The sequence below is a fragment of the Micromys minutus genome (genome assembly GCF_963924665.1).
Source record: "Micromys minutus genome assembly, chromosome: 18".
NCBI lineage: Eukaryota > Metazoa > Chordata > Mammalia > Rodentia > Muridae > Micromys > Micromys minutus.
The window spans coordinates 13,351,431-13,373,468 of record NC_137953.1 but is presented as its reverse complement, the minus strand read 5'-3'; the positions used below and the strand labels follow the sequence as shown (position 1 = coordinate 13,373,468).

The 22,038-nt window shown below is 51.7% G+C and overlaps 2 protein-coding genes across 7 annotated transcripts in view; one reads left to right on the top strand and one right to left on the bottom strand.

The window, feature by feature from the left end:
- The window catches only part of CAPG (capping actin protein, gelsolin like), a 23,249-nt gene extending 9,329 nt beyond the window's left edge, over nucleotides 1-13,920 (top strand). Inside the window, exons 1-10 of one of the 4 annotated variants that reach the window (XM_080932605.1) lie at nucleotides 278-295; nucleotides 6,972-7,007; nucleotides 7,219-7,391; nucleotides 7,477-7,631; nucleotides 7,822-7,989; nucleotides 9,155-9,304; nucleotides 9,646-9,738; nucleotides 10,221-10,353; nucleotides 12,263-12,351; nucleotides 13,792-13,920. In XM_080932605.1, coding sequence (XP_080788731.1) covers nucleotides 6,985-7,007; nucleotides 7,219-7,391; nucleotides 7,477-7,631; nucleotides 7,822-7,989; nucleotides 9,155-9,304; nucleotides 9,646-9,738; nucleotides 10,221-10,353; nucleotides 12,263-12,351; nucleotides 13,792-13,857 — 1,050 coding nt within the window. In that variant the 5' untranslated portion in view covers nucleotides 278-295; nucleotides 6,972-6,984 and the 3' untranslated portion in view covers nucleotides 13,858-13,920. Of the gene's footprint in view, nucleotides 1-277; nucleotides 296-618; nucleotides 667-3,143; nucleotides 3,216-6,971; nucleotides 7,008-7,218; nucleotides 7,392-7,476; nucleotides 7,632-7,821; nucleotides 7,990-9,154; nucleotides 9,305-9,645; nucleotides 9,739-10,220; nucleotides 10,354-12,262; nucleotides 12,352-13,791 lie in introns of those variants that run through there. The other 3 variants (XM_080932608.1, XM_080932607.1, XM_080932606.1) reach the window with 3 other exon arrangements.
- ELMOD3 (ELMO domain containing 3) overlaps nucleotides 13,192-22,038 on the bottom strand; it is a 37,390-nt gene continuing 28,543 nt past the window's right edge. For all 3 annotated transcript variants that reach the window (XM_080932602.1, XM_080932604.1, XM_080932603.1), the window contains 3 exons: nucleotides 19,495-19,571; nucleotides 18,763-18,890; nucleotides 13,192-17,115 (listed from right to left, as the gene is read on the bottom strand). In XM_080932602.1, coding sequence (XP_080788728.1) covers nucleotides 16,913-17,115; nucleotides 18,763-18,890; nucleotides 19,495-19,571 — 408 coding nt within the window. In that variant the 3' untranslated portion in view covers nucleotides 13,192-16,912. The remainder of the gene's footprint in view (nucleotides 17,116-18,762; nucleotides 18,891-19,494; nucleotides 19,572-22,038) is intronic.

Sequence of the window (22,038 nt, the reverse complement as noted above, 5' to 3'; positions counted from 1 at the left end):
CTCGCTGGTCTGACTCTTTAAATTGTTCAGAATCTGCCTTGCCCGAGGCTGCTGTGCTGAGACCTTGGTTGTCAGGCTCTAACTTCCCAGTGGCCATGTCTGAGGAACAAACGGCAGCCTTCCTTCAGCATGAGCCACTGTTGGAGCTTGCTTTCCTGAGTCCGCAGACCTCTGAGTAACTGACTGAGCCTCCCCATGGGTGGGGCAGGTGGGCGGGACAGGCCCAGTGGAGAAGAGGGAAGTAGAAGCTAGCCAGGCTGGGACACGAGTTTGAGAAGAAAAGGCCTGTGGAGAGGTAACATTGGGATGGGTTCTATAGGTTCTATAGGATTCTCAGGTGGATAGTGAGAGCCGCCTACTAGGGTCCGGGAACAGGTGGCCATGGTGTCCCTGGGCTTAAGTCAGGTCCCGGTCCTCAGCTGCAGTCTTGCAGCTGTGGAGTCTGAGAGGCCTGGGTGGGATGTGCTCCAGCTGCAGGGGAGGAGCTAAAGGCTCTGGGCTCTTCCCCCTCTGTAGGAGGTGGTCTTAGACCTGAGAGTCGCCCCCCCCCCCCCCCCCCGAGGCCATCAGCCTGTCAGGAGGTGACTTCAGATCTGGTGGTGCCTGTCCTCAAGGTAGCACTGTCCTGGGCCCAGACGACTGGACTCAAGGGAGTTAAGGAGCAAGGTAGGTCCAGCCATTTGAGGGGTATTCAGACAGACCCCAGCAGAGGGTCATCTGGGGAACAGTGTGGAGAGAGATGAAGGTAGAATCTGGGGGTGTGGGGAGCAGGATCTTCTTTGGCATGTGGGAAAGAGTTCTGTCCTGGGGGTTCAGAGCCACTGCTGTTCCCACTCCTAAGGAACATGGGTCACAGAGTAGCAAGTCCTGGGCTTTCCTGTGTTGATACCTATATTTCCCCCCTAGGGCCTGCTACTATTTCAGGTCATGCTAACGGGGCAGATAGGGCCTATGAGAGGAAGTGACCTGTTGAGAGTCAGGGTCCAAGAGGTCAAAAGTGTCTGTCCCCAGTCTTCCTCAGTACTGGGTCACCGTGCACAATTAGAACACTGATGGGACCAAGCATTTCGTTGAAGGTAGGAGTGGTCCCCCACTACTAAGCCCCACTCTAGCCAGAGTAAGCCAGTAGGGCAGACATCCTCCCCCACTACTAAGGACAGATGGGCCTCTTTGCCCTTGCCTTTCTGCCTCAAGGCTGCTCCAAGCTTTGCCTGGATGTTGAGATCCTAGGCAACCCCTTTGGTGTCATCTAGTCCAATAAATCGAAGCTCAGCAAATCAGGGCAAACAGATGTGCCCAAGGGCCCATAGGCAACTCCACTTCCTGCTCCAAAGGTGCTTTATTGTCTCGGGGAGACAGTTAGTCCCTAAAACTCATCACATTATGGCACGCCAGGGGGGAAAGCAATCTTCATTGGACGTGGCCAGCTGTGATGTAACTCTGTGGTAGAGCAATTTCCAGCTATTCCCCATGGCCCTGGTCCGGTTCCCAGCATGCTCCCTGTTCCCAATGGAAGACAGAGAAGAGGCTCCTGTGAGGTGGAGTTTCCCACCACCAGAAGCATTTTAAGAGGAGGATGGTGAAGCGTCCACGGAAGAGGGCTCTTTACTGTGCTCTAAGGACTATCGAAGCACTAAAGCTTCTAATGCCGGTCTGTGATTATATGAGTCTGACAGGGAGGAAGTTGGTCTGCGGTTTCACTGGGTGTGATGGCTCCTCACTTCCTGAACCTTCTAGGTAGGACACAAGGCATGGCCTGTTCTTCATGCTGAGCCCCCAGAGCGGATCTTGAAGGGATGGAAGTGAACAGACTCTGTCATGCATGCTTGTGATGGAGTAGCAGGTGCGCCCCTGCTGTCGTTAGCACAAGAAGGTGGACAGATGCGCTCGAAGCCTGCAAGCAGAGGCTGATGTGACTGACACAGCTGGGAAAGTTCCCACAGGAGCTGAGCCTACCGGGTGGTCCATTATCCAGCAGACAGTGTGTACCCTTGGGGATGCCCTAGAACCAGGTCAAAGGCTGAAATGAGGAGACAGGAATGGAAGACCTTCCCCCAGGAAAGCCCGACCACAGGCAGGACCTCGAGCTGATAGGGGGGCAGCTGGAGCCTCAGTCAGAATACAGAGTTTCTCTCACACTCTGCTACCTGGCCTCCATCTGTGCAGTCCGGTTTTAGCTAGCTCAGTGTCCCCCATGCACCCCGCTCTGCCCTTGGGAGCCGGAATTGAACTTGGAGTTCACGCCCCCTAGGCAACACCGTACCACTGAGCTCTGTCCCTGGCCCTCTTTCTACTTTTTCTCTTGAGATTGGCCACATCAAGTTGCAGAGGCCTTGAACACACTCAGCATCCTGGGCTGGCCTTGAACTTCTGATACGCATGGGGATTATTATAGGCTTATACCAGCCTGCCTAGCTTTGTCAGGAGTTTTAAAAGCCTCCTTCTCCTTCATGATTCCCGAGTACTGGGGTTTAGACTAAGCTGTTCTCATAGCCCTCACCTCACTAAGAGGATCACTTTGAACATCTGTTAAAGACACGTGCAGTCTGTGGAGGCAGATTTTCCCGGCCTGTGTATGCACTGGCCACTGATAGTGTTGAAGAAAAACTTAGGGGCTGGGGATGTAGCTGTTGGCAGAGTTCCACCTAGCATGCATACAGACCTAGATTTCATCTCTAGCTAGTCATAAACCAAACCTGCTGTTCCAACACCAGGAGGGGTGAAGGCAGGAAGATCAGAAGTTTAAGGTATCCTTGGCTACCTAGTGAATTCAAGGCCAGCTTGAGGCTCCAAGAGGCTCTGTGTTGAAAGAAAAAAAGAAAAAGAAAAAGCGTTCTCCCTGATACTTGATACCATACAGAAGGCTTTAATAGGACTGTCGCTAAAGCACAGGGACCACGGTACCAGGGCCTTGCAGGGTGGGAGAAAGACTGGTCCTAAGCCCCAGAGTGGTGTGAACAAACAAGCTTTCCATCCTCTAGAGCTAGCTGAGGGTCAGTGTGTGGAAAATTACCGAAAGGAAGTGCCAGGGGGCTGGGAGGTTCCGTCAAACTAACCGAACGGGATTCTTGCTGAAGATAGTCTGGACGATCTGACATCACGTGGGGGTGGTGCAGGTGAGGAACCAGACCTGAGTAGAGGATCATGGGGACTTGCAGCTGAACGGAGTCTTCAGGGATCTTCGGGAGGAGCTGGGCTTGACGAGGGAGTACAAGGTCTGGAAGGTTCAGACGGAGTGATGGAGTTTAGCCAGAGTCTTTGCATTTTTATAAGGTGCCAGTGTTGTTAAAAGATGACGTCCTGGGTTTCGGCACCAATGTTAGGAAAAGGATGAAGGGGGGGGGGGAATATAGCCCATGGAGGTGCGGGGAGGCTTGGAGGCGAGGGGGATGCCTCTGATGAATTTACATTGGGAATCCCTTCCCCCAAGGTACCAGCCACTACGGTATAGTACAGAATAGAGTTGATTCGGTCAAGGGGGAGTTAAGAGGGTAGTAGAGGCAGAGAGAGAGAAGAGAGAAATAGAGGAGTAGAGTCCAGCCATGAGCACATGGAGAGAGGTGGGGGAAGGCAAGGGGAATGAGCAAGGGAGCAAGAACGAGAGAGAGAGAGAGAGAGAGAGAGAGAGAGAGAGAGAGAGAGAGAGAGAGAGAGAGAGAGAGAGGAGGGAGCAAGTAGCTCCTTTTATAGTGTGAGGTCACTGGGGGCGGAGCATACCTGGTTATTGCCAGGTAACTGAGAGGTGGGGTTGACAGAATCCCAACAGCCAGGCTACCTTTTTAAAACATTTATTTGTGTGTGTATGTCTCTGTGTGTGTATATGTTGTATGTGTGTGTGTATATGTATGTATGTGTATGTGCCAAGGTGTGTATATATATATGTGTGTGTGTGTGTGTGTGTGTGTGTGTGTGTGTGTGTGTGCATGTGTGCACGTGTGCATGTGATATGGTGTGTGTACAGTTAACATCGGAACCCTGAAGTGACTTGGAGTGGAGGAGGACACATGGCTTTGAGTTCCGGCCTAGTGGCTCACTTGGTAACACAGAACTGAAAACGGTGAAGCTGTGGTTTCTGTCTCATTCCTGAGCTTGGGTTTGGGGCAGACTGTTCATCAGTTCCTGAGTCACAGGCTGGGCTGCCCCTAGTGGGGTGTGTGTGTCGGGGAGGGGTGTGGACACATCCCATAGAGTTCCCTCCCTGTGTCATGCTGGAAAAAATGCCTTCCTCTGTTTGGGACGTTGGTCAGGAAAAGGAAAGGGGTGATTCTCCAGGGCTCTGTCGCCTGCTGTTCCCACTCAGACTCAACCTTCAGGGCGAAGCCGGCTGCTGAGACTCTCTTTGGTCCTCCAGCGTGGTCTGTAGGATCTGCTTTGTACTTGAGTGGAAAACATGCAACTGGATTAAATGCAGATGACTTATGCTCCCTGTGCCTTTTAAGCCTTAAAACAAACAAACAACAAAACGAAACAGCAACAACAGCATAGGCCTGAGCACGGCTCAGTATACAGTAAGGGAGCCTGAGGCATGGCTCAGTATACAGTAAGGGAGCCTGAGGCATGGCTCAGTATACAGTAAGGGAGCCTGAGGCATGGCTCAGTATACAGTAAGGGAGCCTGAGGCATGGCTCAGTATACAGTAAGGGAGCCTGAGGCATGGCTCAGTATACAGTAAGGGAGCCTGAGGCATGGCTCAGTATACAGTAAGGGAGCCTGAGGCATGGCTCAGTATACAGTAAGGGAGCCTGAGGCATGGCTCAGTATACAGTAAGGGAGCCTGAGGCATGGCTCAGTATACAGTAAGGGAGCCTGAGGCATGGCTCAGTATACAGTAAGGGAGCCTGAGGCATGGCTCAGTATACAGTAAGGGAGCGCCTGAGTCTGATCCCCAGAACTCATGGTAGAGGGAAAGCTGAATCTTTTTTCACATTTATTTACTTATTACTTTAGTGTGCACATGCACACTCAAGCACACATGTACGTGTACCACAGTCCGTACGTGGATGTAAAAAGGAAGCCAGCTCCTGACGGGAACAGATGAACGGGAGGGTGAAGTTGTTATGATTGCATTTCTCTGAAATTATAAAACAAGGCTGGTACCTCTCACAGAGCCAGACAATGGCGTGCCTTTTGCATTCTTCCTCTCCTACACTTTCTTTTACCCGAGAAATATTTTCTCTACTGATTCACAAAACAAAGGTGGTGTTTGTCATTCTGGAACTGGGAGTTGTTGAAAACACAAAGGGTCAGGTAATGCCCCAAAAGAGTGCCCCCTGGGAGGTGGCTAGGAAGGATAGCATCCCGTGAAGGCTTGGTTTTAGTAGACTTAAAGACAAAAAATTCTGCTTAAGGATTCCCCATACCCCTCTCTCTCCCTCTTCCTGGCTAGCCTGGGGCACACTATGAAGACCAGGCTGGCCTTGAGTTTGCAGAGATTCCCCCTCCTCTGCTTCTGAGTGCTGGGGTTAAAGGTTCCCAGTTCTCTCTTCTCACAGAGTCCCACAGACCCCAGGCTGGCACCATTTTCTTTGATGATGACCTTGAACCCTTGCCTTGGCCTCCCAAGTGCTGGGATTACAGGCATGAGCCATCACGCCCAGTTTATGCAGGACTAGGGATCGAACCCAGGACTTCATGCACGCTAGACAAGAACTCTGCCAACTGAGCCACATCTCCAGTCCTTTCTCTGTTGTTTAATTGTTAAGATTTTTTAAAAATGCTTTATTTATTTTTATTTTATGTTCAGGTGTTTTGTTTGCATGTTTGTCTGTTTGAGGGTGTCGGATCCCCTGGAACTTGACTTACAGACAGACTTACAGACAGCTGTGAGCTGCTGTGTGGTTGCTGGGATTTGAACTCAGGTCCTCTGGAAGAACAGCCAATGCTCTCTTAACCACTGAGCCATCTCTCCAGCCCCAAGATTTTTTTAAAATACTAAATTAAACATAAAAATTGTGTTAGTATGGGTGTGTATCTGGATGCTTACATACGTGGGTGAATGTGGGGGTGAGAGGGCTACCTTGTATAGTCTGTTTTCTCCCTTCACCTTACAACTCCTTAGGTTGTAAGACCCTCAGGAGTTTTAGCTCAGGAGCACGACCCACAGAACACAGACGATAGGCCGCTGTAATAACAAGAGGTTTACTTTCATACTTAAGGGGTTGCTCATCCTCGCAGGGAGAGTCAACCCCGAATATAAAAAGCACACATCTTTTATACTTTACAAGGGGCAGACTTCAGCAACAGCATGGGGTGGTGACGTCGCATTGGTGGGTTACAGTGACCTTTGGATTCATTGGATGAGGGGGTTTAGGCTTATGATGGTGCATATTTGGGTCTTTTCTATGAGACTTTGTGGCTCTCAGCCAGTAAATTCTGTCCTTGTTTACTTTCTCAAAAATGGGTGTTTTGGAAAAGTCTCAGAGCCCCTAAAAACTTTATTTTTTACATCACACCTTTACTGGGTTCTAGGGATCGAACTCAGTTTATCAGACTTGTGCAGCAAGCCTCTTTACCCACAGAGCTGTGTCGCCGGCCCCTTGTTTTTCTTTCTTCCTGCCTTTCTTTTCTTTTGAGACGTGTCTTATATCCCAGAATGTCTTTGAATTCAAGGATAGCCTGGAGTTTCAGAATGCCAGGCATTTGCTATTGTTAAGACAGGGTTTCATGTAGCCCAGGCTAGCCTGGAGGAACCTCCTGCCTCCACCTCTCAAGTGCTGGGGGGTTGCAGCTGTGTGTGCCTTTTCATTTCCTTTATGTGGAGTCTGAGGATTCGAACTCGGGTCTTCACACTTGCAATGTAAGGGCTTTAATCACCGAGTGTCGCCTCAGTCCCAGGTCATGCTTAGCTTCTTCCAGACTGAGAGGACAACCTAAGGCTAAATAAAAAAACTTGGACTACTCAGAAGTGGCCCCCAGATCACTGAAGAGCTGGTTGTTATGACCCTTGGGACAATCATGTTTTCTCTTTTCAGGTCTGAAAGCAACATGTATACACCCATCCCTCAGAGGTAGGCATGCCCCGCCCATTGCCTTTGCCCCGCCCATTGCCTTTGCTCTCTTCCCACCTCTACTTCCGAGGGTCCAGGGTTGCTCCTTCCTACTCCCTCCTCTCTCCTCCCTTCTCTCACTAAGCTCAGACCTCAGTCTTCAGGCCTGCTCAGGTCTCTGTGCATGAGCCCACTCCTCATGGGGTCTACTTCCAACCATTTCTTCCCACAGTGGCTCCCCGTTCCCGGCCTCTGTCCAAGACCCAGGCCTCCACATATGGCGCGTGGAGAAGCTGAAGCCGGTGCCTATAGCACCAGAGAACCACGGCATCTTTTTCTCTGGGGATTCCTACCTAGTGCTTCACAATGGCCCAGAAGAGGCCTCCCATCTGCACCTGTGGATAGGTAAAGGGGTTGGAAGGGTGTCTGTGTGGCTTTGGCTGAGGCAGGGATGGAGGGGATCTTGCCTCTCACTTCCTACGTACCCCAGGCCAGCAGTCATCCCGAGATGAACAGGGAGCCTGCGCTGTGCTGGCTGTGCACCTCAACACCCTGCTGGGAGAGCATCCTGTGCAGCACCGTGAGGTGCAAGGGAACGAGTCAGACCTCTTCATGAGCTACTTCCCACGCGGCCTCAAGTACCGGGTGAGCGCCACCTCCAAGTCCTCATCCCATCTCTTTCAACCAACTCGCCTCTCTGGCGGGCTTTTGTCCTGTGGAAAACCTGGGCACACTTGGGGATTGGTCTCCGCCTTCTTGCGTCTCCCAGAGCGGTGAATGGTAGAGGGTTCCCGGTTGCCTATGAGGCCACTCAGACCAGTCTTCCGGGCTGCAGGAGGGTGGCGTGGAGTCGGCCTTTCACAAGACAAACTCGGGCGCGACCCCAGCAGCCATTAGGAAGCTCTACCAGGTTAAGGGGAAGAAGAACATTCGTGCGACCGAGAGGACTCTGAGCTGGGACAGCTTCAACACCGGGGATTGCTTCATCCTGGACCTGGGTCAGGTGGGTATGGCTGGGAGGCTGGGGAAGAAGGGCTGAGATGCTATGACCACGTGACCCAGCCCATCCACGAGAAGACGTCCTCATCCGGTCAGCCCTTAGGGATCCACAGGGTTTATTTCCCAGCCACACACAGACAGTGCGATCCTCAGATGCTCCAGCCTCAGACAGTGGTTTCATATCTGCACATAACTTGTGTGTTTTCTCCGGTATGGTTTCAGGCATGTCCAACCTGTGACCCTTGGCTGCATGTAGCCCAGGGTATATTTCATATAAATGTAACTCAACAGGAAGATTTAAACTTAAAAAAAAAAAACATGTTCTGAAAAAAATTTTTTTTTGTAATTAGATTATATTTTTAAAAATTATGTGTTTGTGTCTGAGGATGGGGGCATGTACCTGTGAATGCAGATACCAGCAGAGGCCAGGAGAGGGCGCCAGAAATTACACGCAGTTGTGAGCTGCCTGTTACGAGTGCTCAGAACAGAACTCAGGTCCCCTTAGAAGAGCAGTGTGTACTCTTGACCACTAAGCCGCCTCTCCGGCCTCAAGAGATAATTTATAAACAAGATAAAAATGGTAAAAAATATGGTGGTCAGTTACGTGGAGGAAAAGCATGTGATGCAGAGATGGCGTTAGGAATAGAAGCACTCTGAGGATTTGTTTTTCTTTATGTGTATGAGTGTTTTGCTTGCATGTATATACGGGTACCACATATGTACCCAGTGCCCTTGAAGTTCAGAGGATGGCATTGAATCCCCTGAAAGTGGAGGTTTAGGCAGCTGTGAGCCACTTTGTGGGTACTGGGAATTGAACCTGGGTCTTTTGGAAGAGCAGAGAATGGTTTTAACTTCTTAACCCTTTCAGCCCAGGAAGCCCATCTTGGGATTTTATCTTTTTTTTTTTTTTTTTTTTTTTTTTTTTTTTTTTTTTTGAGAGAGAGAGAGAGACAGACAGACAGACAGACAGACAGACTGAGACTCATTGTGTAGCCCGGGCTACCCTGGAACCTGTTATGTAGACCAGATCTCAAAGACATCTACCTGCCTTTGCCCCTTGAGTCCTGAGACCTGTGTCATCACCCTGGCATGGTTGCCAGGCCTTTGGGGACAGTTTTGGGCAGGACAAAGGTGGCTGGCTGTGACGAGTCTGTCTGGTTTCTCTGCAGAACATCTTTGCCTGGTGTGGCGGAAAGTCCAACATCCTGGAGCGCAACAAGGCGAGGGACTTGGCCCTGGCCATCAGGGACAGTGAGAGGCAGGGCAAGGCCCAGGTGGAAATCATCACTGATGGAGAGGAGCCAGCCGAGATGATTCAGGTTGGGGACACTGGGGTGGGCAGCTATAGGTGCTGTTCGGATGTGGCCAAGAGAGACAGTGACAAGCTGTCATGGGAACATGAGGTGGCTGATAAAGAATTGGTGGGGGTGGGGTGGGGGGTTGTCTGGGTTCCTACCCAGCCCTGTGACTCACTCATGGGGTACCTTTATGTTCTGAGGATGGATAAATGGCATAGCCTTGGGGCAAGAGGCTGTCTGGTGGTTGGGCTGGGCCCATTGCTTTTCCCTGTGCACCACAAGACACAGGGTGTCTGTCCCTGCATGTGGTGACTTGGAAAATTTGGGTACAGAAGCCCCTGTAATCCTGCCTGGCTCTGCAGGTTCTGGGCCCCAAGCCTGCTCTGAAGGAGGGCAACCCTGAGGAAGACATTACAGCAGACCAGACCAACGCCCAGGCCGCAGCCCTGTATAAGGTGGGCACTGCACACCTGCTGGGGATAAGCCTGGCGTGAGATCCCGCCCAGAGCATCTGCGGGTGGCCAGGGTACAGGGTTGATGGAAAGAGGCTGTGGGAAGGCTGGACCAGGAATCAGGTAGGTTTGTGGGGGTTGGAGGAGAGATGGGTGGGAAGGATGGCCCTCTGAAACGGTAAATGGTATTGTAGCTCCTTGGTGAAGGTTGGAAGCTTATTTTGAGAGTGTCTTGATTTGAACCCTGTACAGTTAGTTACTTGTAAAGTGAAATTCACTTTTTCCCCTAAGGGATTCGTGGGCTCTGGACTGCAGTAATAGACAAGAGAGGGGCTGTCTGGGGCTTGCTTTTTGGGGCGTGTGGGTGGTTCTTCCTGCCTGTTTCTCAGAACTGTTGGGAGAGACAACTGGGTGACCCATCCCTTCACCCCAGGTGAGGACTGGAGTATGTGTGTGTCACATTGGGGACTGTCCTTCCTCTCCAGGTCTCTGATGCCACTGGACAGATGAATCTGACCAAGGTGGCTGACTCCAGCCCTTTCGCCTCTGAACTGCTAATTCCAGATGACTGCTTTGTTCTGGACAACGGGCAGTGTGGCAAAATCTACATCTGGAAGGGTATGTGTGGCTCCTCTGTGTGAGCCCAAGGGCACTGCAGCTGCTCTGAACTCAGTAGGCTCTGCCATTTTGAAAACCTCAGCCGATCTCTAGCTCAGAACTTCAGGGGGCCTGTTTAGCACATTGCTGGGCCCATCCTAGACATTCGGATTCACTAGGCACCTATGTATTTAACATGTTCCCAGGCCATGCCTGTGGGGTTCCAAGGACCACGTTTTGAGAACTCTTGGCCCATTTCCAGGTGCCTGATCTTGAGGTTCTTCATTAACTGCAATAGAATTAAATTTTAGATGGGCTTAGTAGGTGCTTTATGCAGTATGTGGTGTACTTACAAGCCATGCTTTTCCAAGGGATTGTATCTGCTGGAAGGAGAAAGTCTGTCATGTGCAGGAGCCTGGATGCTTGCTTTGACCATAGAAATCTGGAGACAGCGTGACCCTGGGGGCCTGTTTGCTTTTATTGGTTCCCAGGAAGGTCTGGGCAGTCTGTTCCTTCAGCCCGGGTTCTGGGCTTTGGGATTTTGTTGTTGTTTTCTTTAGATTCACTTCATTTTTTACTCTTGTGTTCACGCACATGTGCTCTTTTGCACACATGCTGTGGGTACCAAAGGCCAGATGGCCACAGATCCCTTGGAGCTGAAGTTAAAAGCAGTTTTGAGCCTCCTGATGTTTATGCTCTTGGGACAGAACTCTGGTTCTTCACAAGAGCAGCAAGTGGTGTCAACCACTGAGCCATCTTCCCAGCCCTTGCCCTTTGTTTTTGGAAACAAGGTCTCATGTAGCCCAGGCTGGTCTGTCTTATGTAGCCAAGATGACTTTGAACTCCTGACCCTCCTGCCTCCATCTGGGAAGGAGGCGTGCACTATGATGCCTGCTTTTCTCTGGTGCTGGGGATGGATGGAACCCAGGGCACGCTAGACAGATGCTCTAGCATCAGCTACATCCCCTGCACGAGGGCTGCTTTTCCTGTCCTGCAGAGGTGCCATACACCATGGAGCCGATGCTGAGATTCTGGAGTTCCCAAGAGAGGAATCATAGAAAGGAAAGGGAGACAGGAAGCCTGGGAGGCTGGCAGACAAGTCCCGTGGATGCCAGAACAGAGGAAGGGCACAGACACTGTGTAGTTCACAGGACTTTTAACACTGGCCAGAGAACCGACCACCATGCCTGGCTCAGTGTCCTCAGAAGCCATCAGACAGCACTGGATCCTTTAGGACTGGAGTCACAGGTGGCTGTGTGTGCCACGTGGGTGCTGGGAATCGAATTCAGGTCCTCTGCAAGAGAAGCAAGTGCTCCCAACCACTGAGCCATTGCCCCAGCCCTCTGGCCTTCTGGTTTGATGTCTAGGAGGAAGCTCATCCTTCCTAAAAGATGGCTTGATCAGAGTTAGACGAGTCTGCTGATCCAGGAAGAGATGTTTTTATCTACCTATCTATCTATCTATCTATCTATCTATCTCTCTATCTATCTCTCTATCTATCTATATCTTCTACTTAATCTTAGCTTGGAGCTGCCAGCTTTCTGGGAAAAGTATTAAGTAGCTGACTTCATACCCCAGGGTCCCCTCAGCATTCCTGGGTACTCTGGGTACATTTGTTTTAAAAACTGTCAGGTGTTCTGTGGACCCTTTAAGTTTCCCCCAAGAAAACTGGATGGAGTGTGCGCCCACCCCACACTAGTGCTTCATACAGTCCAGGCTGACTTTGAAGCTCCCTGTGTAGCTGAAGACGTGAGGACGACCTTCAAGTTCTCATCCTCCTGCCTCCGCTTCCCGAGGGGGAGCGTGGAGCCTGCAGGTGTTTTCCGTGGTGCTAAGGACAGAACACAGAGCTTCCAAGTGCCGGGCGAGCCCTCGCCACTCAGCCCCACCCACCCTCTTCTCATTTTGAAATCTCCTTCCTGTGTTGCAGGGCGGAAGGCTAATGAGAAGGAAAGGCAGGCGGCCCTCCAAGTGGCCGATGGCTTCATCTCTCGAATGAAATATTCCCCAAACACTCAGGTAAGGACAGGACCATGCCCCTACTTCCACCTGGGACCCTTCCTGTGGCTCCTTTCCCCCAGATGGGACAATAGCAGGACATCTCGGGAGTTGGGAGCAGACCTGCCTGCCTTCAGACCTGTTAGGAGGAAAGGACTTTTTAAGTCCTTCAGCATTAAAAACAAAAAAAAACAAAACAAAACAAAACACACACACACACAACAACAACAACAACAACAACAACAACAACAAAACCCAAAACTTATTTCCAAAGAGAATCCTGGGAGCCTGAAGGACAGAGCATGTCACTGGGTGGCCATCTGTCTTCAGCATGGTGGCTGCACAGGTCATTCTCATCTTGCCTCTCTCTCCCGGGGTCTCACGTAGCCCAGGCTTGGCCTCTCTAGATAGCCAAGGATGACCTTGAACTTCTGATCTTCTGGCTTGTACTTCCTGGTTTCTAGGACTATCGGTGTGTGCCGCTGCTTCTGGTTTACCCGGTGCTGGGAACTGAACCCGGGGCTTTATGCCTGCTACCAACTGAGTAGCACCCTCAGCTCTCCCTTGCCTTTTTTTTTCAATGTCTCCCTCTGTTGCCCAGATTAGTTAGAATTCACTGTGCACACCCTGGCTGGCCTTGAACTCACGGCAGTTCTCTTGCCTTCGCCTCTCAGGTACTGAGGCTACAGGTGTGAGTCACCATGTCCTGCTCAGGAGTCAGTTCTGAGCACCCCGAGCCTTGGGCACTGTCTCCTCTGTCCTCTGGGGACTGGCCTACAGTGCCTCCTCTCACCTTGTGTGACAGGGCTCCTGCCTTCTTGAACGAAAGAATTCAGTCACGAGACAGACAGTCTGAGCAGAAGTTTATTTAGAAAATTCAAAATGAACAGTCCAAAGAGAGATTGAGTGTACTGCCCCCATGGTGGGGAGCTCTTCCCAGGGCTCTGCATTGTGGATGTTGAAGACAATTTTAGGAATATTTGTGAGGTGGGTGGTGTATTTACTTATGGGGTAAAGTGGTCTTTTCCTCTTCTAAATCATGACAGGCCAGATACCCCTTTAGAGGATTTTTCCCCATAATCCTCTAGGAAAACCCACAAAATGTGTGTGTGTGTGTGTGTGTGTGTGTGTGTGTGTGTGTGTGTGTTGGGGGATATCCAAAAACCACAGTGCGACTGGTATTAGTGACCGTGGGTCACTTGAAGATGTGGACCTTTTGGCTGATGGCAGCGGTGGGGAAATGTCCCAGCACCTTAGTCTCTGGTGTAGTGGGACAACCCAACTACAGGGCATGACAAGAAAGGTCACAAAGGAGCATTCTCCCAGGAGACAGAGCTGGTGGTGCAGCTGCAGTCTCTCTAACCTCCTTGCCTACCCATCACTGGTGCCCTCTGCCCCACCCCGGCCCTTCCTCGGAAGTGGAGGTGGGAGCCTGTGAGCAGAGCTTCTCTCCCATTGCAGGTGGAGATTCTGCCCCAGGGCCGAGAAAGCCCCATCTTCAAGCAATTCTTCAAGGACTGGAAGTGAGGTGGGCATCCCCATCTCTGCTCTCCTGCCTCCCCCCACCTGCCTGCCTGTTTCCCCCCTGGCTGCTGAGTCGGCACCTCAGTGCCCTTTGGATGCTCAATAAAGGACACATTCTGTTCCCAGCTCTCTCCCCCACAGCTCTCTTCCTGTGCCCCGGCTGGTTTTAGTTCACCTGTCTACCCTGGCTCATCCCCAGCTGAGAGCTCCCAGGAGCCCAGCACGGCTTCGGCTCTGCGTGACCAGGACTCCCAGTCAAGCTGCTGGCCAACCCCCACCACTCCCAGAAGAACCTAATAGGGAGGTGGCACAGTGCCAGGCCTCGGCTTAGATTTCCAGTCTCACGTTCCCAGCCGAGAGAAGGCAGTGGCTGTGACTTGGGATAGGTTTCTACTCCAGCCAGTATTTCCTCAGACACCCCCAACAAACACCCCTGAGGCGGTTTTAAATGATTGCACTCACCCAGGAATGGAACCGAACGCCATAGCCATGCAACAGGCTAGCTGCTGTTGCTCAACGGAGACTGTGCTTGGCTGATCAGCCCAAGGCCTCTGTGTGTGTGTGTGTAAAATACCCATCTATAGTGGAGAGGCCCTGTATGAGTGTGTGAAAAGCTCCAGTTATTGGGGAGAGGCCCTGCCTCTGATCCTTGGGGGGTTCTCTTTGGTCACAGCCCTGTTCTATTCTATTTCTTGTTAATGGCATGATATGGCCTGTCACCTGTCAAAGAGGACAGAGTGCATATGCTAGGGAGAAGAGATGTCTGTAATCCTGACACTTAAGAGGCAGAGGCAGGAGAATTGTGAGTTCAGCCTTTGCTATATAGTATGCCTTTGCTATATAGTCAGCCAAGGCTATATGGAACCCTATCTCAAAAAACTAGCTAGAAAGAGGTGGAGGAATGTGCCACAAAGAGCAACACACACACACACACACACACACACACACACACACACACACACAGTGTGTGGGGACTTGGTGTGCTCAGACCAGAGGTCCTAACCACAGCCATCCTGAGCCACTCCTCCTGTCCCCTAAGGGATACTGTGGCATCTGAGCTGTAACAGTGGATTCTTCTGCCCCCCTCTACAGCATGCCCTGAGACTTTACAGCCCTTGATGGGCCCAGGAGTACATGCCAGGGAGAGAGGAAGACATGTAGCCACTCAGTAATTCTGACAGTTTTAGATTTAGGAAGTACTTTAAGGTCTCTGGTGGAGAGCTGTCCCCACTGCACCCATGGAAAACACGGTTTTTCAGTTGCTATCAGAGGCCTCCTAACTCCACCTCAATCCTCAAGCCAACCTATCAGTAGAGCGGACTATCAGTAGAGTAGGTTGTCCTGGAGCTGTGTGCACCCTGATTTGGATGGAGGGCTTCTGCTGGGGATGCTGGCCCCTCCAGCCAGATGCTCCTAGGGTCCATGTGGCTTGGGCCCCCCAATATGCTGGGGTCCTGTTCTTTCAGCCTTGCAGGCTCGAGCAAGGGAATGAAGCACCAAACTGACACAGACCAAGCTGCCTTCCTGGCCTCTCTGCTGGTTGCTGAACATGGGGGCTGGAGGAAGCGACGTGGTAATAAAACATCCTATTTGAGACCCTGTAAATATGACACAAGGCCAACTGCGGGGCATTGTCACAAGCACCCGGGAGGCCTGTTTGTCTCTGGACCAGATTTGGAATGGCCTGGAACAGAGAGAGATGGGTACAGACTTCTACAGCTTCGTTTGAAGGAAGATGGGAGGAGCACAGGGGGCCTGAGGCTCTTGGGTAGTTAGTGGGGGAGGGGGAGAGGCCTGGGGGGAGGGGGCTGGGGGAGGGAGCAATAGCCAGGCCCAGCAGCAAATGCAGGAAAACCATGGGGTGGACAACACAGCAGTCGACAAGAGCGCCAGGCTTATTGGCCGGAGCACGCAAAAAGTCTGGCTCAGGTGTGCAAGATGGCTGGTTGGTGTTAGGAGAGGAGCATGGTTAAGAGCACTGACTGCTTTTCCTGAGGTCCGGAGTTCAAATCCCAGCAACCACATGATGGCTCACAACCATCTGTGATGGGATCCAATGCCCTCTTCTGGTGTGTCTGAGGACAGCTACGGTATACTTACATATAATAAATAAATACATCTTTTAAAAAAAAAAGAGAGAGAGAGAAGCAACTTCCCAAAGCTGGCTTTTGACCTCCTCACACTTGCTTTATCATGTGTGAGCCCCACATGTCACATCACACACGCGAACAATGATAGAAGGGAAAAGAAAGATATCTTCGGGCCTGTGCAGCCAGGGAACTCAGGTGGCACAGAGCCAGTCTGGAGTCTGCAACCCCACTGAACCCTCGGCGCTTTAGTCTGCCTGGCTCAGTCTGGTGCTTAGACAACGGGGAGGAGGGGGTAAAGGACGGCCCCAAAAGAACTGTCTTGGAAGAAAGTGCTGGAGATTACAACAACCTCTCTATTCTAAAACTGCTGGTGAGTGGGGGTGTTTACTCAGCCTCCCAATCCGGCTAGACAGCCAGCGAGCTCCATAGGAGCTCCAGCCTGTGGGCAGTGGGGGTGGGGTGCTCATTTCTAGATTACAAACAATGGTGGGCAACGGGGGAGGGGGGAGGCGAAGGGTAGGGTGGGAACAAATGTCTTGAAAACAGTGGCTGCAGGAAGAGGGGCCTGCCTATCGGTCACTTTTTCTGTGTTGTGCTGCCCCCTGCTGGCAAAAGAAATTGCTGTCTCTGTCCTTGCAATTCCAACCACAGACACTGGGAACAGCTGTTGGGGAGTCAGAGTTGTAGCTGTTGCTTCCAGGGTCTCTCCCTCTAGGTGCAGATGTGCAGACAGTTCAGACAGGGCTGTCAGACCTTATGGTCTGTTCGCTTCCATCCCTGTAACCTGGAGTCCACAGAAGACTCTTTGTTTCGAAGATGGATGGTAATGGAGGGCAATTCTAGCTGCCTGAATGCGCTATGCTGGTGTAGAATCGTGGGAGCTTCCTAATCTCACCTGCAGAGGCACCCAAGGGCTTTGGCCCAGACATGGTTCTTCAGTTCGGAGAGCGCCAGTGACCCGGCCTGGGTCAGATCAAGCCTGCACTCTCGAATGAATGAGACTGTGGGTCACACACACCTGTGAAAGTCAGATCCTTGGAGTGAGGGCCCTGTGCTCCAGGGCACTTCTGGGCCTCCAAGAAGGAGGCCTGTCCCTTTGACACCTGGGCTAGGTAGTCGTCCAGGGTCTTGAGTAGCCGTCGTGGGCTCTTCTTGGCCAATGCTTCCAAGTCTGGAACAGAGGAGATCGGGGAATTGTAGGCTTAGGGGGTCTCAGGAAGGCACACAACTCCAATAAGAAGTGAAAAGGCTTTGTGAATGTCTCCAAACCCTGCCCTTGTTTGTTTGAGATAGGTTTTCTCCATGTAGCACAGACTGTACTGGAACTCACTCTGTAGACCAGGCTGGCCTCGAACTAACAGAGATCTGCCTGCCTCTGCCTCCTGAGTGCTGGGATTAAAGGCGTGTGCCACCCCCATCCTGCTGCTAATGCTGTCCTTTAAAGACAGAACAGTCATCAGAGATGGTCAGATGGACAGCCCAGGGACACAGAACTCAACTCTGCAGCATCAGTCCGACCGCTGGGCCTCGGTCCCATGGCTTCCAGCGTTTACACTTTCGTGTGTATATCTGAGGTTTCGCTTGAGTGTGTGTCTGTGTACCACAGGTGTGCCTGATGCCTCATGAGGTCAGACGAGGGCACCAGATCTAGATCAGGAGTTACAGATGGCTGTGGGCTACCGTGTTGGTGCCAGGGTGAGAAGCCAGTCTTCCAGAAAAGAAGCCAGTGCTCTTAGCTGCTGAGCCACCTCCCCAGAGCTGGCTTCCATGGCTGCTTTTGGTTTTGAGACACTTCTGTAGACCTTTAAACTTTTACCCTCGAGTCTGCACCTGTTGAGTGCTGGGATTACAAGCTTGTGCAGCCACACACAGTTTATGTATCACTGGGGACTGAGCCGGGGTGGCGGGGGGTGGGGCTCACAATGGAGCACACTCCTCAGCCCCAGCTTTTAGTGATGGTATGTTTTCAAGAGTTATTTTTAGTATTTCTTAAAGTCTGTCTGAGTCTGGTTGTGGGGTGTACATGTGAGTGTGGGTGACCGCAGAGGCCGGAGATGTAGTAAAATCTCCCTGGAGCTACGAGGGTCACAGGCACATCTGTGAGCTGCTGGTCATGGGTGTTGGGAACCTAATGGGATCCTCTGCAAGAGCAGTGGGCTATCTTAACCCACTGAGCCATCTTGCAGTTCTATTTGGTTGTTGTTTTATGAGACAGGGTCTCACTATGTAGCCCAGGCTTGTCTGAAACTCATGTAGACCAGGCTGGCCTTGAACTCACAGAGATCTGCTTGCACTGTGCCGAGCAAGCTAAATTTCTGGTTCAGAAGATGTAAGGTTTGCATGATGGCTCAGACTGTGATCCCAACACAAGGAAGGCGGATGCAGGACTGTCACCTGGTTACAGTGAGAGACTCAGGACTGTCACCTGGTTACAGTGAGAGACTCTCATCTGGAAAATCTAAACAAAAGTAACATCAATAACGAGCAATCATCCGACGTACATGGCCACCAGACACAGGCATGGCTGCAGCCTGGCACAGTGGTGCATGCCTGTGATCTTTGTATGCAGGAAGCAGAGGCAGATGGACTGTCCTAAGTTCGAGGCCAGCATGGTCCGCACAGCAAGTTCCAGGCCAGCCAGGATCTCATAGAGCTGCTTCAACATACAAACGGCAAACGAGGGGACAGAGAGCGGGGGAGGGATGTCAGAGAACGGGAAACAGCAGGGCCCAGGGTGTTCCTGGGGGTGGGTGGGAGGGGAGGAGGAGAGGGAAATACAGTTCTTCTACCCTGGGGTGACACAGGAGAAAGTGCCAACCTTTGAGGACAAAGCCGGAGTCTAAAATAGTCTTCTGTTGGGTCCTCCACACACGTGCAAGGTGAAGGAAAGTAGCTGCGTAGAAACTGTTCACCACCGGGATGACCTTCTGCCGGCGGTTACATTCCCTACAGACAGAGGAGGTAACCTGCTCAGCTACATATGAACCAGACACACCAGTGAACCTCCTCCTGGCCTATGGGTTACCTCAGGATGCTTCCACCCCACCCACCCCACCCCACCCCGACCCCACCCACCCTGCCTCTCCTCACCCCACCTCACTCCACCCCACCTCCCCTCAACCCACCTCACCCCACCCACCCCACCTCACCTCACCCCACCCCACCCCTCCTCCCCTCACCCCACCTCCCCTCCCCCCACCTCACCCCACCCACCCTGCCTCACCCCACCCCACCCCTCCTCCCCTCCCCCCACCCCTTCTCCCCTCCCCCCACCTTCCCTCACCCCACCTCACCCCACCTCACTCCACCTCACTTTACCCCACCCCACCCCACCCCACCCCTCCTCCCCTCCTCCCACCTCCCCTCCCCCCACCCCGCCAGCATTTGGCAGCCTGGCATTTGATCAGGTCAGGGAGGAGAGGAAGCCGCTGCGTGGTGATGGTGCCCAGCTCTGGGCACCAGCAGGGAACAGAGCTGTCTGTGGAGAAGGCCTGAGGCACGGATGGGACTGGACCAGGTCCTGGGTCACTCTGCTCCACTAGGGACTCACCTGGAGAGACACTCTTCCCTCAAGGCCTGGATGGCAATGCGGGTGATGTTCACAGACATCAAACAGAAGGGGAATTGCTGGAATGGAGGATCGAAAGTCAGTGGGCATCCCGCTTGCCTTACACGTGTGACTGCCGGAGCTAAGCCCACAGAGGTGACCGATGCTGTCACTGTCTCTGCGTCCCACCTTACGTAAGGCCTGGAGGTTGCTCCAAGCCGGTTCCACATCCAACTTCTTCCTTTTTCTTTCTTTTCTTTTCTTTTTTTTAAAGACAGAATTTCATAGATCCCATGCTTGATTCAAACTCTCTTTGGAGCCAAGATTGATCTTGAACTGCTTATTGATTGATTGATTGATTGTGTATGGTATGAGTGTTTCCCTGTATGTATGTCTGTGTATCTAGTGCCAGAGGAGGCCAGAAGAGGTTGTCGGATCCCCTGAGAGCAGAGGTACAGACAGCTGTGAGCTAACATGTGGGTGCTGAGAATTGAACCCGGGTCCTCTCAAAGAGCAGCCATTGCTCTTAACTGCTGAGCTATCTCACCAGCTCTTGACTTTGAACTCTGACCTCCTTCCTCCTCCTGACAAATATTGGCATTACAGTCATGGGCCACCATGCCCAGTTTATGTGGTGTTGGGGATCAAACTTAGGGCGTTGTGAATGCTAAGCAAGCACTGTACCAACTCAACCATATCCCAATACACTGTGCAGCCCTGGCTGGGTTGAAACTTGCTATGTAGACCAAGCTGGCCTCACTCTCCCGTTCCTCTTGGCCATGCTTGCATTTTCCTCTGCCTTCATGCCTTTCCTTTGGGTTTAACTGTTTTTGAATACCAAAGCAAGATGATCCAAGCATCCAGAGGCTTGGCTGGCCTCACTCCGGACTCTAGGCTGTGACATACGTCACACATTCCAGGTGACTCTGGAGTGGGCAGCTGGCTGGGAGTCCCAGTGGGTGGACCACTGGCAGGCGTGGACTCAGCTTAACACTTCTGGGCACCTGCCCTGTGCAGGGCCTGCTCTGCACAGGCGCTGAACAGACGCCTCCTGTAATTGCCGAGAGGGGCCCCATTAAAGAAGACTGATGAATCCCTGAGTCTCTGAGCACTGGGAAGTTTGAGCCAATTCTCTTAGCAGGGGGCACCATAGACACCTGAAGGTTGATCTCTCTCTCTTAACGATTTTTCTTGTTCAAAAAAATTATTTTTAATTTTCTATGTAGGGTTATGTTGCTTGTAAGCATGTCTGTGTATACCACAGGTATGCCTGGTAGGCCAGAATAAGGTGCCAGTCTCCTGGGACTGGAGTATAGACAGTGTCGCTAACTGCTGTCACTCACTTCTCTAGTCCTAACAATGCTTTTCTTGATTCTATACATTCATGTACATGTGTGTGGACATGTATACATGACATGGTGCATGTGTGAAGGTCAGAGGACACTTTGTAGTAGCCAATTCTCTCTTTCTATTATGTGGAGACTGGGGCTCGAACTCGAGTCACTGGGCTTGGCAAGAAGGACCTTTACCTGTTGAGCCATTTCAGTGACCTTCGGCCATCTTTGTAGGACATGTCCCAAAGACTGCATCTGGAAGACTCCATGTCTGGGAGGTTTATAGGACCGGAGGTCAGATTTCACACTTGTTTTTTGTTGTTTTGTGATTTAAGAACCCAAGGTGGCCTGAAACTCAGCAGGTCTCCCACCTGATCAGGTTTCACATCGGAACCCTGGAATTGCTAGTTGGGTATGGTGATGTAGTTTACAAGCGTTAACTGCTTCAAAGGTTTGGAACCAGCCTGGGCTCACAAGTACCTGTAACTTTAGTTCCCCCTGGGATCTGAGGCCCCCCTACTCTGCAGGCACCGTCCTCACATGCACGCACACATACAACCTCTGTAACCCCATTTTCAGGGACTCTGACATCTATGTGCCTTGTGTGTGTATGTGTGAGTGTGTTCCTGTCCATACACATAAAAGTAAAAATCAGAATACTTTTTAAAGACAGTGGTTATCCAAGACAGTATGACCCGATGAGTAGAGTGTAGACAGGGGGGTAAAACCACCCACCTTCTCTTCATTCTTACATTCACCTTTATGCTCTGTGCGATAGTTCGTTTTATTTAACCTTCCACAATTTCACACGCAGGCACACATGCATACATGTACACACACACACACACGTGCACATTGACCATATCCACCTCAACCCCTGTCTCCCACTGAACCCTGCAGAGCTGTTCTTCTCCCACCTCCACCTCTCCCTTGCAGCCCACTACATTTAACTAGGAGCACGGATGAGGGTGCTGACGGTTCCTTGACTGTCAACTTGGCAGGGTCTAGAGTCACCAGAGACAAGCTTCCGGTCCTGCCCGCGAGGGACTATCTAGATTAGGTTAACTAATGTTGGTGACACCATCCATGGTCTAGTGTCCTGGACTGAAAAGGAGAAATGGAGCCAAGCGGCAGCTTTCACTGCCCTCCAGCCCCCGCTCCCTGAGTGTGGACACCACATGACCACATGAGTCAAAGGAAGCCCTCCCTGAAG